At 39.9% G+C, this 16,256-nt stretch overlaps 2 protein-coding genes across 2 annotated transcripts; both read left to right on the forward strand.

The window, feature by feature from the left end:
• Positions 1-1,013: 1,013 nt before the first annotated feature.
• LOC308081999 (aldo-keto reductase family 1 member D1-like) lies at positions 1,014-10,058 on the forward strand (the record flags this gene model as incomplete). Its single annotated transcript, XM_080423609.1, has 10 exons — positions 1,014-1,106; positions 1,754-1,921; positions 2,570-2,686; positions 3,542-3,619; positions 5,629-5,751; positions 6,652-6,761; positions 7,634-7,676; positions 8,101-8,223; positions 8,925-9,007; positions 9,984-10,058. The coding sequence occupies 10 exons, from the start codon at positions 1,014-1,016 to the stop codon at positions 10,024-10,026; spliced, it is 981 nt and encodes a 326-aa protein (XP_080279735.1). The 3' UTR covers positions 10,027-10,058.
• Positions 10,059-12,840: 2,782 nt separating this feature from the next.
• LOC308082133 (putative ATP-dependent RNA helicase ddx6) lies at positions 12,841-14,283 on the forward strand (the record flags this gene model as incomplete). The annotated part of the gene is made up of 1 exon (XM_080423787.1): positions 12,841-14,283. The coding sequence occupies one exon, from the start codon at positions 12,841-12,843 to the stop codon at positions 14,281-14,283; it is 1,443 nt and encodes a 480-aa protein (XP_080279913.1).
• Positions 14,284-16,256: the final 1,973 nt, after the last annotated feature.

The raw sequence follows: 16,256 nt of genomic DNA on the forward strand, positions 1-16,256 counted from the left end.
CAACCAAAACTGGGGTGGCGGCGCAAATCTGGATTGAGGCTAGAGGGGGTCCCATCGCGCGCGCAAGTTTTGAGTTTTTTTTTCTTCATTTTCCTCTAATCTAGCTAATTTGACACTGTGTTATGTTAATTCTTCATTATTACCACATTCGGTGCCAGAATTTTATAATAACAGATTACGTTCGGTGCCAGAAATCTCACCGTTGAGCTGCGCGGCGCTGTTTAAGCTGTAGACTCCAAGACGAGCAATCCATGTGAAACAAAGCATGCGTGCAGAGCGCACGATGGTCCTGGCTAACGCCTGGAACGATAACATCTTTCACGCGGGTCACAATGGCGCAGAGATCGCGCATACAAAATTAGTCGTTTTCCCCAACGTAAAAAGTTTCTGAGTTATAGGGGTTTTAGAGAAGGAGATAGAACGGAAGCGGATGGGGAGCCATGTTTTTTGGCACGGTGATCTATAAGGCCCTTCCTTCTCAGAATCACCGTGGGTGATTCCAGAGCTGCTCCAGCCCCTCCCGTGTGGAAAAAAAACGAAAAAAACAAAAGAGACTGAAAACACGGTTCAGACCGGGTTCGGCACCGAAGCGCTACTCTGTGAAAACACGGTTCAGACCGGGTTTGGCACCCGATGTGTTAATTACTTACGATGCATAAGTGGGTTCAGGTTCTATCAAATACGTATTTTTAATGATTTGAACATTCATTTTTATTATTCTAAATGACTTGGGGGGGGGGGGGTCCAATCTGAATCCGGGATTTCTGCGCCTGGTGCAGAGTGTGAAAACATACATGAAAATAACCATGAAAACAACAGAACAACAATTCAAATACTTTTTCACACCCCCTCCAAGAATCCCCCAAAACATATATCTCTTTAAAAAACTATAATTTGCCCAGGGTCCCCCAGAGAGTCCGCCTGTTGAGTACCCCTGGTTTATAGCTTGACCTTTATACTAAACTAAGTGACTAAGACTTGATTTGCCTTTTTAGTGACTGTCTCTGAGGAACATGGACCTGACAGCAGAGAGTCACTCTGTCTCTTTGAGTGATGGAAACAAGATGCCTTTGATAGGGTTAGGGACTTACGGGGACCCCCAGACGGTAAGAGGAAAATAACATCTTTGTATTCCACCATCAGCGCACTGATTGTTGGCAACCGTATAGTTCAAATATGTATAAGGAAAGCTCAATAAATGTAACATAATGCAGTGGTGGAAAAAGTACTCAAATGTTTTGCTGAAGTAAAAGTATCAATACTGTTATGTAGAAGTACTCTGTTACGAGTAAAACTCCGGAATTAAAAATGTACTTGAGTAAAAGTACAAAAGTATTGGTATTAAAATGTACTCAAAGTACCAAAAGTAAAAGTACAAAAATGTTTGAAAATAGCAGATCTACAAGCTCACAACGTGTCGCGATGCGACGCGTTGTGAGCTTGTAGATCGGCTATATAGGGCTAAAGTGGTTAATGTATGTTTTGTAATAATTTATACCTGCAAAGTAAGTAGTAACTAAAGTTTTCAAATAATTGTAGAGGAGTAAAAATACAATATTTGCCTCCGAGATGTAGCGGAGTAGAAGTAAAAGTATTGACAATTGGAAATACTCCAGTAAAGTAAAAGTACCTCAAAATTGTACTTAAGTACAGTACTTTACACCACTGACATAATGTAACAACAGCAATAATTACATACTGTGAGGTGAATGTTAACGCGTTGTGAATCATGATGTTTGTGTGTTTGCTATAGACCGCTAAGGGAACTGCACTTCAATCAGTGAAATTGGCCATTGAAAGCGGATACAGACACATTGATGGGGCTTTGCTGTACTTCAATGAGCATGAAGTCGGGCAGGCCATTTGTGACAAAATCGCGGATGGAACCGTGAAGAGAGAGGACATGTTCTACTGCGGGAAAGTTCGTAACAACATACATATGTCTGTGCAGTGTACAGCAGTGGCTCTCAAACCTTTTCATGTCAAGGACCCCCCAAATTGACACTTCTTATTAGCCCGCGGACCCCCATTTGAAAAGATATGCCAGGGACCCCCATAAGAGAAGATTTTTACGGCTCTATAGCGGTGATTCTCAACCATTTTAATATCAAGGACCCCCAGTTTGACATGCGTTAGGCTACGGACCCCCATATTAATGGCATTTCTATCTCTGAGATCCCAATTTATATAGTAAAATCTATGTTAATTTAACTCTGAGAGTGTACAAATGGAACCAAATGGACCCAGTTAGAGTCCATTTGGTTCCATTTGTAACTCTGGTTCCATCTCTAACTCTGAGAGTGTACAAATGGAACCAACTTTGGTTCCATTTGTACACTCTCAGAGTTACAGACCCATGAGGGTCCATTCCCAACTATCCATCATTTAGCTGAGCACCCCCTGGAACTCCCTCAAGGACGCTTGAGAACCACTGGTGTGTACAGTAGTATATAGAGTGACTGGTGTGTACAGTAGTATATAGAGGGATGAGATGCTCTTCAGAACTTTTAGAAATGTGGATGTGGATCTGCTGGTTAAAATCAGTCTTCTGATTTTGATTGACATGCAGCTTTGGAACACGTTCCATCCCCCGGCGTTGGTACGACCTGCTTTGGAGCAAACCCTGAAGGCCTTGACACTCCACTATGTTGATCTATACATTATGGAAATGCCTACAGCCTTCAAGGTATAATGTACTTTATATGTCATATTTTGGCATCACATGCAGGAAAAGTTATTTACTGTATAATGTATTGCATGGTGATAATAACAGCATCGCACCAATGGAAGACATTATACAGCTATGTAGCTCATCAAAACAATGTAGTTTCTCCTGGTCAGTGGTGTAAAGTAACTAAGTATATTTACTCAAGTACTGTACTTAAGTACACATTTGAGGATCTTTTACTTTACGGGAGTATTTCCATTTTTCTATACTTTTACTTCTACTCCACTACATCTCAGAGGCAAATATTGTACTTTTACTCCATTACAATTATTTGAAAACTTTAGTTACTAGTTACTTTGTAGATTTTGATTATTATTACAAAACATACATTAACCACTTCAGCCCTATTTAAACTTTGGCTATTTGAAAATAGCCGATCTACAAGCTCACAACGCGTCGACGCGTTGTGAGCTTGTAGATCACAATGTATCAAGGTGGGCAGGTAAAAAATCGGAATAAAAAAGTGAAAGACAATAGTGAAATATTATACAGAGAGAGAATCTACACCCATGTGTGATACATATATACATATATACATATATACATACTGTATACATATATCCACACACCAAAATAAATATACATATATACACACAATACAACATGGCACAGAACCACCTTAATATAAATACATACATGCATGAATAAAACTCAGGTTGAGGGAGCATATATCTTTTGCCCAAGTGTACACAACTCAGTGAAGTTCTGGAGTAGGCCAAGCAAGTCTGTGAGTAGGCTACAGCCTATTCACACAGTATACATTTTTAGATAGAGAAGTGGTTTATTTGTATGTTTTATGTCTGTTTTATAAAGCCAGGAGACACATTTTATCCCAGGGATGAGAATGGGAAATGGTCCTACCATGAAACAGACCTCTGTGCAACATGGGAGGTGAGGACACACACACACACACACGCACACGCACACGCACACACACACGCACACACGCGCACACGCACACGCACACGCACACGCACACACACAATTCAATTCAATTCAAAGGGCTTTATTGGCATGAGAAAACATACGTTTACATTGCCAAAGCAGAAAGCATAATACAACAATACAGCAATACAATCAAAACAAAAAATATGTGCATTTGAAAGTCAGAATCTTCAATAGATCAATTTCTATGTACCAAGATCACTGGGTGCAGGTATAGTGCCGGAATATACCCAATGATTAGTCTTTAGGGTGGTTGTGTTCCGTTTGATATCCTTTTCCTATCACAGCAACTCACGAATCTTGCTGCTGTGTTTGCACATTGTTGTACTTCGCCCAGCAGATATGGGAGTTTTTTGTCATTGGTCATGTTTTCAAAATCTCCGTGTGTGGTTGTAATCTGTGGGAAGTATGTGTCTCTGATGTCTTGGTACAATGGACAGACGGTTAGGAAGTGTAGCTCGGTTTCCACTTCATTTTGTGTGCAGTGGGTGCATAGTCTGTCTTCTCTCGGGATACAGGTCTGCCTGTGACGACCCGACCAGCAGTTCACTCCCCGTTCAGATCAGGACATGGGCTTTTGTCCTACTTTTAACATTTAACGTAACATGAGCATAAAACAACCTTTTGTATTGTTCCTTCTTCTTAAAAAAGAACAGCACGAGAGCAGCATCTACTTGTGGATACACAGTCTACTTTGTCCCAGATCATGTGTCTAAACCTCCGGTGACCAAAACCATGAAATATCATACAATCTATTGAATAAATTAAAGTCCAGCTAAATAGCAGCAAGTCATGTCGCCCCGGATCTTTAACCCCCTACCCCCGGGTTCAATGTGCTATATTCCACTGTTGATTTTGACAGCAAATTTTGATTTAGTTTTAGTTGGAAACAAAAACTCCATTTAGTTTTAGTCACATTTTACTCATCTGAAATGTTTTAGTCTTAGTCTAGTTTTAGTCGACTAAATCTACAGTTGATTTGATCGACTAAAATGTATTTGGCCGGTGCCTTGATGGCGTCATGATGGCTGATTTTACACTTGGATGCATGCTATTTTCAGAGCGCAACACCCGAGCTCAACCAAACATAAAATGACTTGTCTTTTAGTTCTACTGGATCTCTTCTCCTCTAGATCCTCACTAACATTTTAGTCTAGTTTTTATTTGTTGACAAAATTGTCAATATATTTAGTCTTAGTTTTAGTCATCGTAGCTTAGTTTAAAGGGATATTTCACTTTCAAAAAAAGTTTTGGTCATTTTATCGTCTACTCAGGCTTTTGTGAGCCCCCCAGACCTTTTTTAAGTTGCTTGATTCAGTATTTAGATATTTGATATTCATTTTATCAGACACGCCCCCTTCCTATACAAACCCATTATAACTTCAAACTCAATTTTTAACATGTTAGATTCATCAAAAACACCCGTCCTTGGTTCTGGTGACTCACCCTGCCCTCCTAATATGTGAGGGGGCCGTGTTTTTTCGATTACTTTTTTCATTTATTTTTAATATTTTTTTTTTAAAAAGAAAAAAATGTAATACAATAAAAAAAAATTAAAGAAGTTATCGAAAAAACACGGCCCCCTCGCGTATTAGGAGGGCAGGGTGAGTCAGCAGAACCAAGGACGGGTGTTTTTGATGAATCTAACATGTTAAAAATGGAGTTTGAAGTTATAATGGGTTTGTATAGGAAGGGGGCGTGTCTGATAAAATGATCATCAAATATCTAAATACTAAATCAAGCAACTTAAAAACGGTCTGGGGGGTTCACAAAGGCCTGAGTAGACGATAAAATGACCCAAAGTTTTTTTGAAAGTGAAATATCCCTTTAATTTAGTTTTTATTTAGTTTTCGTCAGTGAAAAAAAGCAGTCGACGAACATTTTTGTCATAGTCCTAGTCGACGAAATCAACACTGCTGTATTCTGACTGTATTTTTGTTTTCCACTTAAAAAAGGCGATGGAAGCTTGCAAAGATGCCGGGCTGGTCAAATCCCTGGGAGTGTCCAACTTCAACAAGCGGCAGCTGGAACTGATTCTAAACAAACCTGGGCTGAAACATAAACCTGTCTCAAATCAGGTAGCAGTGTTGATTTTGACAGCAAATTTTGATTTAGTTTTAGTCATATTCTTTTAAATCAAATTCCATTTAGTTTTAGTCATATTTTAGTCATCTGAAATGTTTTACTGTTAAGGCGGTTACACACCGGCGAATATGCGAATATACGCAAAATTCGGACTCGTTCCGAATAATTAAAAGGCGCTTTTTTCGCTCCGCGAAACTGGTGTGGAGGCTTGCATTGACTTTATAAGGTTTTAAAAAAAACGTATTATTCGCATGAAAAAAATCGCCCCGGTGTGTAAGGACCTTTAGTCTAGTTTTAGTCGACTAAATATCATAAGATTATAGTCGACTAAATGTACAGTTTATTTAGTCGACTAAAATGTATGTTGGCGGTGCCTTGATGGCGTCGTAAAGGCTGATTTTACACTTGGTTGCATGCTGAAAATAGCAGATCTACAAGCTCACAACGACGCGTTGTGAGCTTGTAGATCTGCTATTTTCAGAGCGCAACACCCGAGCTCAACCAAACATAAAATGACTTGTCTTTTAGTTCTACTGGATCTCTTCTCCTCTAGTCCCTCACTAACATTTTAGCCTAGTTTTTATTTGTTATTTAGTTTTTATTTAGTTTTCATCAAAGGTAGTCGACGAACAATTTTCGTCATAGTTTTAGTCGACGAAATCAACACTGTCAGGTAGACACACATACACAGACCTAAGCGTGGCTGATTGCAGTTATTAGAGGCAAGGTGCAATTGACTTTAATGGCTATCACTACTGGCTCATGGATTCAGAGTGGGAAAAAAGGGCCAGATATTATTTTATTATTTTCTTTTGAATCACTTGTTTATTTTGTCATTTGAATCACTTGTTTACTTTGTCATTTGAATCACTTGTTTACTTTGTCACGCACAGGTTGAATGCCATCCCTATTTCACTCAGCCAAAGTTGATTGAATACTGCCGACAGAAAGATATTGTCATTGTGGGATACAGCCCCATAGGAACATCCAGAGATGCATCCTGGTATGCTGGAGAATTGTGTCATTCATTACACTGTGATAACCACTTTTAACCTGGCATTCCTATTTTGGTCATGTCATTTTAGGTGAAAATGTAAAATATGTATATACTTATATATATAATAAACAATAATAATTACAGCTGCTCACAATTTATATATATATATATATATATATATATATATATATATATATATATATATATATACAAATAATTAAAATGCTTAAGTGGGCATACGTAACTGAAGAATGATATACATAACATAGTTAAAGGACAACTTAGTTTTTTTACAACCAAGGTTTATGTTTTAGCTTGTAATTAAAGTAAATAAAAGATGAGTGTAATTTTTTTTCATTTACTGCTTTCTATAGTTTTAGTAATTTTCGCGATCTTTTTTACAGTGGGCGGGGGCATTTGGGAAGGTGGCTTTTTTACACAATAAAAAAGGTCCTGTGGTCTTTGATGGCCAGATGTGAGTTATTGGGGGCTAGAAGAGCTACTGTAAATAATAATAAAGAAATCGGCGGGTTATTGTGTAAAAAAAGACATCTTTAGCTACCTGCCCGAATGCCCCCGCCCACTGTAAAAAAAGATCACGAAAATTTCTAAAACTATAGAAAGCAGTACATGAAAATGTTTTAACACTCATCTTTTATTTACTTTAATTACAAGCTAAAACATAAACCTTGGTTGTAAAAAAACAAAGTTGTCCTTTAACACATCATTCTCAACTGTGTGAACAACTTCTTACATGACAGACAGACCATTCACAATATATAATGCAAAGAGTGAGAACGCTGTCTTTCATTCACTAGGGCCCTGGAGTAAGTGCAGTAAACTTTTCTGTGTTGGTGAATTTCTATTCATTTCAACAGGGTAAACCTCACATGCCCTCCCTTGCTGGAAGACACACTTTTGGTATCTATAGAGCGTCGCAGTTCCCGCCCACTTCCTGTTTTTTTTGGTGCCGGAAGAAAAAACTCAATGCATTTTTCCATTGACATTTCCAAAAATATTTATATCTATTAATTTAAGCCTCGAATCAAGCCATCACGAGATGACATGAATCATGACCATAAAACGTTTTTTTCTGTGATTTTTTTTTATTTTATATTTAATTATATGATATACTATATTTAATAAATACCCTTTGTTTTGCCGTTTTCAACAAAAAAAAAATCACAGAATCAAACGTTTATGGTCATGATTCATGTCATGTCATGATGGCTTGATTCGAGGCTTAAATTAATAGATATAAATATTTTTGGAAATGTCAATGGAAAAATGCATTGAGTTTTTTCTTCCGGCACCAAAAAAAACAGGAAGTGGGCGGGAACTGCGACGCTCTATTGCCAAAAAGCATCAGAAGAGCCCAGCCCAGGTGGCCCTGCGTTTCAATGTCCAAAGAGGCGTGGTGGTCATTCCAAAGAGCTTCACCCCCCAGCGCATAAAGGAGAACTTTCAGGTGTCTTCATTTGTCAATTGTTCATTTGTTTATTTACATATTTGCACATTTCACATGGCGTACGACGTAGACTCAATCAGTAGTCAGCATAGCTCTGGGCGATATGGACAAAATCAAATATCACCATAGTTTTGACCAAATACCTTGATGTCGATGTTGTGACGATAATATTGGATTGTAATAGTGTCAATTAGTTTTTTCTAAAACTAGCATTGTGATCTACAAACTCACAATGCGTTGCGATGCGTTGTGAGCTTGTAGATCGGCCATTTTAGCAATTTCTGAAAATGTTTGACAATTTTTACAAATATCAAATAAGGCTTAAGCTAAGCCTTATTTGATATTTTTAAAACAATCTAACATTCTCCTTAATCCTTAATTAAACCGAGGAAAAGACAACACTTATGCCATATCATGACATTATGATATCCAAAATTCCAGGCGATATCTCATATCACAATATCAATGTAATATTAATCTCTTAAAAATATGTATTTTTTTTTACCAGATTTATATATTGGTATAGGCTATTGTCCTATTGTCCCTAATCCGTCGTGAATTTTCTTTTTGTATTGTACCAAAAGAGCGGAACCTAAAAATGTAAAACTGAAATGTGAAGCTGAATTAGTGAAGCAATTCTCTATCTTTATTCAGTGTGTGGACCTGAAGTTGCCTCATGCTTGTTTTGTCAATCTTTGCAGATATTTGACTTTTTGCTTTCTGAGGAAGAAATGAAGGCCATTGAGGGGCTGAACAAGAACATTCGTTTTGTGGAGCTTCTCATGTGAGTAGGCCTACACAGCATACGGAGAAGCAAATCAAAAAATGATCTTACTCTAATAAACGCTGTACACACAGGAAAATAAAGGCGCCATCTGGAACCGAAACTATTTCTTCAGAGTGATGCCAGGAACCCTTAACGTTTAAACCCTATAGTTCATGGACCGGGGTCCCCCAGGGAACTTGCATGGTCTCCAAAGATACTCCATACACCAGGGGTCATTCTTTCAAGCCATGGACCCCTTAGCTGAGAAAGATATGAAGCAGGGACCCCCACTTCATATTGAATATCATTGTGTTGCAGATTAAACTTTTTGCTTAGATTTCATAGATAGCTTCATAGACTATCAGTGTTGTGTTTAGTTTATTCAGACATTTAACCAAACCCTCAATACTTAGTAAACTTGACCTTTGGCTCTGTACTCGGTTTGATCCTTTTTCCCTCTACACCAAACCACTTTGTCAGAAATAGCAGATCTAAAAGCTCACAACGCCTGTGATCTTGTAGATCGGCTATTTTCGGCTAATGTTCCCCTCAGAATAGGGATGCTAGCTAGGGTACAAGTAGCCTCGGAAACCCATGCCTTTTTTTTTGGTTTAGGGTTCAAGTGGTTAATGTAAAAAATAAAAAAAAATCCTATCTCACAAATACTTGGCGGCCCCTCTGTAGTAACTCTGAGGACCCTCTAGGGGTTCCGGACCCCCTGTTGAAGATCCCTGCCCTACACTAAATCTCTATTTTGACCAAATGTTTGTCTAGCAGCTAAAGACAGGCCTAGACTAGGGCCACTATGAAAAAGTTAAAGCCAAAGGTGCCTAAAAAAAAAACCATCTAAATATGGTTCCTCAAAGAAATGTGACCCAAAAAAGGTTGAATGAAGAACCATTTACTAAATAAAATGGTTCTTTAGTAGGTGATGTGATGGTTCTTCGTGGAACCATAGCTTTTGAAAGGCCTTATCTGTGTATCGCCTCAACAGGTGGAGTGATCACCCTGAGTATCCATTTCATGACGACTTCTAGAGCCTTGGATGAAGACATCTCTCTATTTCTACAAATGAACACATACTGTACTTTGTGACTTTATAACACTGTCTCTCATTTAATTTACTCTATTTATCATAATGAATTTGAAATATTAACCTGAACCAGCAGATGTCAGTGTGTCTACTACTCTGAATGTAATGGCTCTGGCATTCTGTTTCTGGCTGATATTTGTAACTCATTTAATACATTTGCAACAGTTGTTTTTGTTTAGTTTTTTTGGTCAATTGATTACTGGAATGAAGTCATCAACGCCACACACACATTTTGTTGTTTGAAAAACAACAACAATACACTGGTTTTGTATTTAAGCTTTTGTTTGATTTCATATAAGATAATTACAAAATGTAAGTTATTATTACAGGTAAGAAGGCTAGTAGTCAGTACTCAGTGTGGACCCTTTACTCATTTTGTTACTGAATATGAGTATTTATCATTTTTATTGTGGAAAATGGACCCTTATTTGTAACCCAGTATATTCTTTGTACTTTTCACCCCTAATGATCCCTTTTGTACTCTGAGTTAAATTAATTTAATCAAAAATAAATGGTACTACTAATAATAAAAACACCTTAAAATTTGTATTTATTTTATAAATAGTTCATCTTTCACTCAATAGGGACGACTCCCGTCACAAGTTGAAAAGGCTAGTCTTTCTGAGGAGAACCCAACTGCGTCCTCGCGTAATTTTCCTTATTCTCATCCTGTGGATTATGGATTCTTACCTCAACTCTGCATGGATTGTACACCAAAGAGAAAAGGAATCGTTGCATATCGAATGCATATTATTATTGACATAATTTAAAGCACATAAGAACTGCAAGTTGTAAGGTAATAGTGTTCCAAAAGCCTATATTGCATCATTTGGGCTGTGTCAATTATGTTTGTATCTGGTGATAAAAGGGTCATTGATAGGTTTTCACACTTGAGTTCATTTAACTGCTTGAGAGAGAGAGAGAGAGAGAGAGAGAGAGAGAGAGAGAGAGACAATGAAGGTGAGACAGACACAGAGAGAGAGAGGCAGGCAGACAGACAGACAGACAGACGCTGTCCATGGTCTTGAATGCAGCCACTTGTTTTACAGCAAAATACCTTTTATTCACAATATGTTCTGATAAAAAATAATAATGTATGTCGCCTTCGGGTGACACACAACGTAAAATTAACGTGAGCTGATCCATGTGTGAAACATCGGGGGTCTAATCAACGCTAATTGAGAAGTGTTTGGCCATTTTAACGTCACTGACAATATCTGACAGCACCCGATCTCCCATCAGCTGAATAAATTCTTCACATATGGTCGAGGATGTCACGGTCTGCCTCTCCACAGACGTGGCAACTATCCTGGATCCCAGATATAAGGATTGTTACTTTGACAGAGAGAATAAACACAGTGCAAACGACATGTTGAAGACCGCTGTGGACACCTTGGAAACATGCAGCGGTGAGCGCACAGAGCGCAGCACAGAGCCAGGTGAGACAAACCAGGACGTGGGGCCAGATGCAACAGAAGAAGGCCAGGACAGACGATGATCATCGGGGGTCTTTAGTTGACATGTTTTGAAATCCTGGAGGAGATCGTAACCCTGGACTCGGAGCCGCAAATGACCATCCACACAGGATTGCAGGTTAGTAGTGTCTTATGAAATAATCTGCCTGTACAGCCTAAATATCCCCATATGGCCAATACAATGATTACTACATTATTTATACATTCACTGACAACATAAAACGTTTATTTCCTGTTGCAGTGTTTGTGAAATGTGAATATCTGTTAAGGTCGTAACACACGGCAAGCGGTTCACGCGGGCGGTACCGCTATGAATTACATAGGCCCGCTGGCCGCTTGCCGTGTGAAAGGACCTTTACCCAGCAGGGCAATTTTAATAGGCTGCAAATGCTTTGGAAAATAAAATAAAAACAAGTCTGTGTGCGAGCATTAGTTGCCTTTTGCCACAACCTAGTGGCGAGACGTATGTATGTCAATAACGTCAACCAGTGGGTTAAACTGTTAAAATGTCTTAATAAACATACACAGTGGTATGCTGGATTAGCCACTCAGAGACACACAGGCAGACACACAGACAGGGTCAATGTGGTCCTCTGAATAGGTTAGGCACGTGCACACATAGACATCAAAGGGGGCTTCAGCCCCTGCCTTTTTACCCGTCTGTAAAAAACTGCCCTCTCCAGACCATGAATGCAGCATTTACTATGGTGAAAGAAATGCGAGAGCCCCTGCCTCTCTAACATTCTCTGCACGTCCCTGCTGTTACGTTAAAAGACTTTAAAGCTTCAATATGGACAGTGTATGTGCACATGTTGAAGCTCTGAAGTCCTGTAATGTAACGGTCGGAGATTAATTAGGACCTCCGTTACAGGCAGAAACATAATTTCCCCTTCGCTTCCAGCCTGGCGAAGACGAGGAAATTCCCTTCAGTTGGTTTGGTCCAGTGACATCAGCAATGATGTCAACCAAGTGACGTCATTGCTGAAGATATGATTATAAGTCAGGCTTAGTTTCACAAACCTCTTTGTAAACTGACAAACATTTGTAAACCGGCAAATATTACAAAGTAAAATATACATTCCAGCAGTCCGAGGGTTAAACTCAACTACAATTTGAAAGAAACATACAAGGTGGGCTCTAAGCTAAGCAAGTCTTTAAATGGTTACACTATTACCTAAACACTGAATAAATTGCTGTTGGATCATTGTTACCAACGGGAAGAAGGTCAATTGTCAAAGCTTGCATAGATCCTAGGTAACTGGACTCACTTTTGATCTGTAGAAATGTCTCTGCTGTTAAAGCAGACAGATTCTGTAAATAGCGCCACCAGAACAGAGAACCCAGTACTTTTGGGCATGTCCAATCAAAATGGCCGGCGTAGCATTTCCGTTAAGCCTGTTGGAAGACCAGGCGGAGGCCCGCAACAGCTGCAACTAAGCCACATAAATGGCTCCCGCAAAATCAATTATGCTAGCTGCCAGCCAGCTCCCACAGCCAACACGCTCATCAAGCCCGGAGACGACTGGAAGAAAATTCTGAAACTCCTCCCAAAGGACACGAGGTTGAAAACTTTGGATGTGACTGCTACTAAAGGCAGTGAATTTGAAGATTACGGCCTAAAGAGGGAGCTTCTTATAGGAATCTTTGAGATGGGCTGGGAAGAGCCATCCCCGATCCAGGAGGAGAGCATTCCCATTGCACTGTCAGGGAGGGACATCTTGGCCAGAGCCAAGAATGGCACAGGAAAGAGCGGAGCCTACCTCATTCCCTTACTCGAACACATTGACCTGAGGAAGGACTGCGTACAAGCTCTGGTCATTGTGCCGACAAGAGAACTGGCTCTGCAGGTGAGCCAGATCTGTATCCAGGTCAGCAAACATATGGGCGGGGTGAAGGTCATGGCAACAACAGGCGGAACCAACCTACGCGATGACATCATGAGGCTCGACGAAACGATACACGTGGTCATTGCTACTCCCGGGAGGATTTTAGACCTCATCAAGAAGGGAGTGGCCAAAGTCAACCAGGTGCAAATTATCGTCATGGATGAGGCCGACAAGCTCCTGTCCCAGGATTTTGTGGTGATGGTGGAGGAAATTCTGGGCTTCCTGCCGAAACAGAGGCAGATCCTGCTTTACTCTGCAACATTCCCCGTCAGCGTGCAGAAGTTTATGAATTCTCACTTACATAAGCCGTACGAGATTAACCTGATGGATGAGCTTACCCTGAGAGGGGTGACTCAGTATTACGTCTTTGTGACCGAAAAGCAGAAGGTTCATTGCCTTAACACCTTGTTCTCCAAGCTCCAGATCAACCAGTCCATCATTTTCTGCAACTCCTCTCACAGAGTAGAGCTCTTGGCCAAGAAGATCTCCCAGCTGGGCTACTCGTGTTTTTACATTCACGCCAAAATGAGACAGGAGCACCGCAATCGCGTGTTCCACGACTTCCGAAATGGCCTGTGCCGCAATCTCGTCTGCACTGACCTCTTCACAAGAGGAATCGACATTCAGTCTGTCAACGTGGTCATTAACTTTGACTTTCCCAAGCTAGGGGAAACGTACCTTCACCGCATTGGCCGATCTGGCCGTTTTGGACATTTGGGTCTCGCCGTCAACCTGATCACTTATATCGACCGCTTTACCCTCAAGGACATCGAGGAGCAGCTAGGAACAGATATTAAACCCATCCCCAGCACCATTGATAAGAGACTGTACGTTGCATAGTAAATAAAGCAATAGCCAGCACTCCACAAAGTCCTTCTGGTACTTTTAATTCATATGCAGCACGGACAACGGCATACACGGACGCGTTTCGGCGTCAAGCCTTCCTCAGCGTTATCTTCTATTGTATACGTTGCATAGTACCACAGACAGAGCAGGGTACATGTCAAGCCTCGAGCAGATCAGTCCATCCTTCATGTCCAGACGCAACCTATTGTGTCTTTGATTTTTTTTTTTTTTTTTTACGGCCTGGCTCTGTAGGAGGAGAGCCATCTAAATGTGTCTGTCTGTGTCTGTCTGTGTCTGTCCGGGGCTAATCTTGCAAACTGACGGATCAATCAGTACCACATGCCTTGTGCACGCTGCCAGTAGGGCCAAGCAAGTACCTCCAATACGTTTTTGACATTATGTTTTATATATATTTTTTGAAAAATGTAACTTTAATTTAATGATATAATAATAGTGGAATTGAATGGCGTTCAGGATCGGGCTGAAACAAATCATACACGAGTCATACATTATAGTAGGTCATAGACTGACCACATGAAGGTCCAGATCCACACGGGGGCCATGCCGTTATCAAACCCTATCTCATTAATGTATAGCTTCCAAGCTTCCAACCAAGCTTAATAGTCTCCCTGCTGTGTGTATGCTGATGGATCCATGCAGAGTCCCACATCATGAAGACACCAGCACTCTGAGTGGAGGGAAGCGGGGGACCAAATTGAGAAATATATAGTGCTGAGCGCTCACTTGAGAAGCACTCTGCTGGGTGAAGCTGAAAACTGAATTTCCCCCATGGGATGAAATAGGTCCAATTCATTATTATTATTTGACTCCTCCAGAGCCATGTCATAAAACATATTTTTTCCCCTTCCCTATTCTCCCTATGCATGGCCATAAATGATCATCTGTACTAAACCTTATTTCCTTTTGAAGATTGTACTTTTTTTTCCCCCTTCATTTTTGGGATTTGGATCTAGTTAGTACTAGAGAAACTGTTTCCAGTCATTGTTTTACATTTTGTTTATTTTTTATTTGACTACTGTTTTTTTTTTCTCCACAGATGCATTTCATATCTGCAAACTGTAACTTATTTGAATGAATAAACTGTAGTTTATGTTAAAGTACCATCTGTATGTATGTTACTATACTTTCATTTAGGGGCGGCCATAGCTGAGTGGTTAGTGAGCCCGCCTAGGGAACCAGAGGCCCTGGTTGCCCCAGGTTCGATTCCAGGCTATCCCAGCATATGCGCCGATGATATGAAATTTGTCCCTGAGCAAGACTCTTAACCCCAATTGCTCACAGGTTCTCATTGGAAATAAGACCGCAAGGACTTTCATGAACGACCTGTTAAAAGGAATTATCCTTATCCTTATCCTTATCCTTAGTACATTTGTATGCTTGGTATGTTGATTCAACAGAAGGAGTACATCTGTATGGTACAATGTTAATACTGTACATTACAGGTTCTAGGTCCTCCGGCATGACATTGTGGAGCAGTATCTCATAGAATTCCAAGACATTTTTCTAGATTCTACACAAATGCTTTCTACTGTAAATCAGAAGCCTACTTCTCAAACTTTTTTTTGTGCCAAGGACCCCCAAAATGATGTGTATTTGGCCGCGGACCCCCCCCCATCGGAAATCATTTGGTGCCAGGGACCCCCATAAGAGAGGATTTGTGTTTTTTTTTTAAAAAACATCTAAATTATTCAAAATCTTTCAAACTCAAGATTGTTCAAAAATACCAGATACAAGCTCACAGCGCGGCACGAAGAGACGCACTGTGAGCTTGTACATCTGCTATTTTTGAGAACCACTGTTCTAAACCACTATTCTAAAGAGTTTTCTGTAAAAATATTTGCTATTATATATATAGCTAAAATGAATAGATTACACAGATGCTTTCCAGGTTTTAATGTGTTACATGCACCCAGCAACATGTAGGCCTATTTTCCACACAAAAAAAA

Source organism: Gymnoscopelus braueri (assembly GCF_963280865.1).
Source record: "Gymnoscopelus braueri genome assembly, chromosome: 1".
Classification (NCBI taxonomy): Eukaryota; Metazoa; Chordata; class Actinopteri; order Myctophiformes; family Myctophidae; genus Gymnoscopelus; species Gymnoscopelus braueri.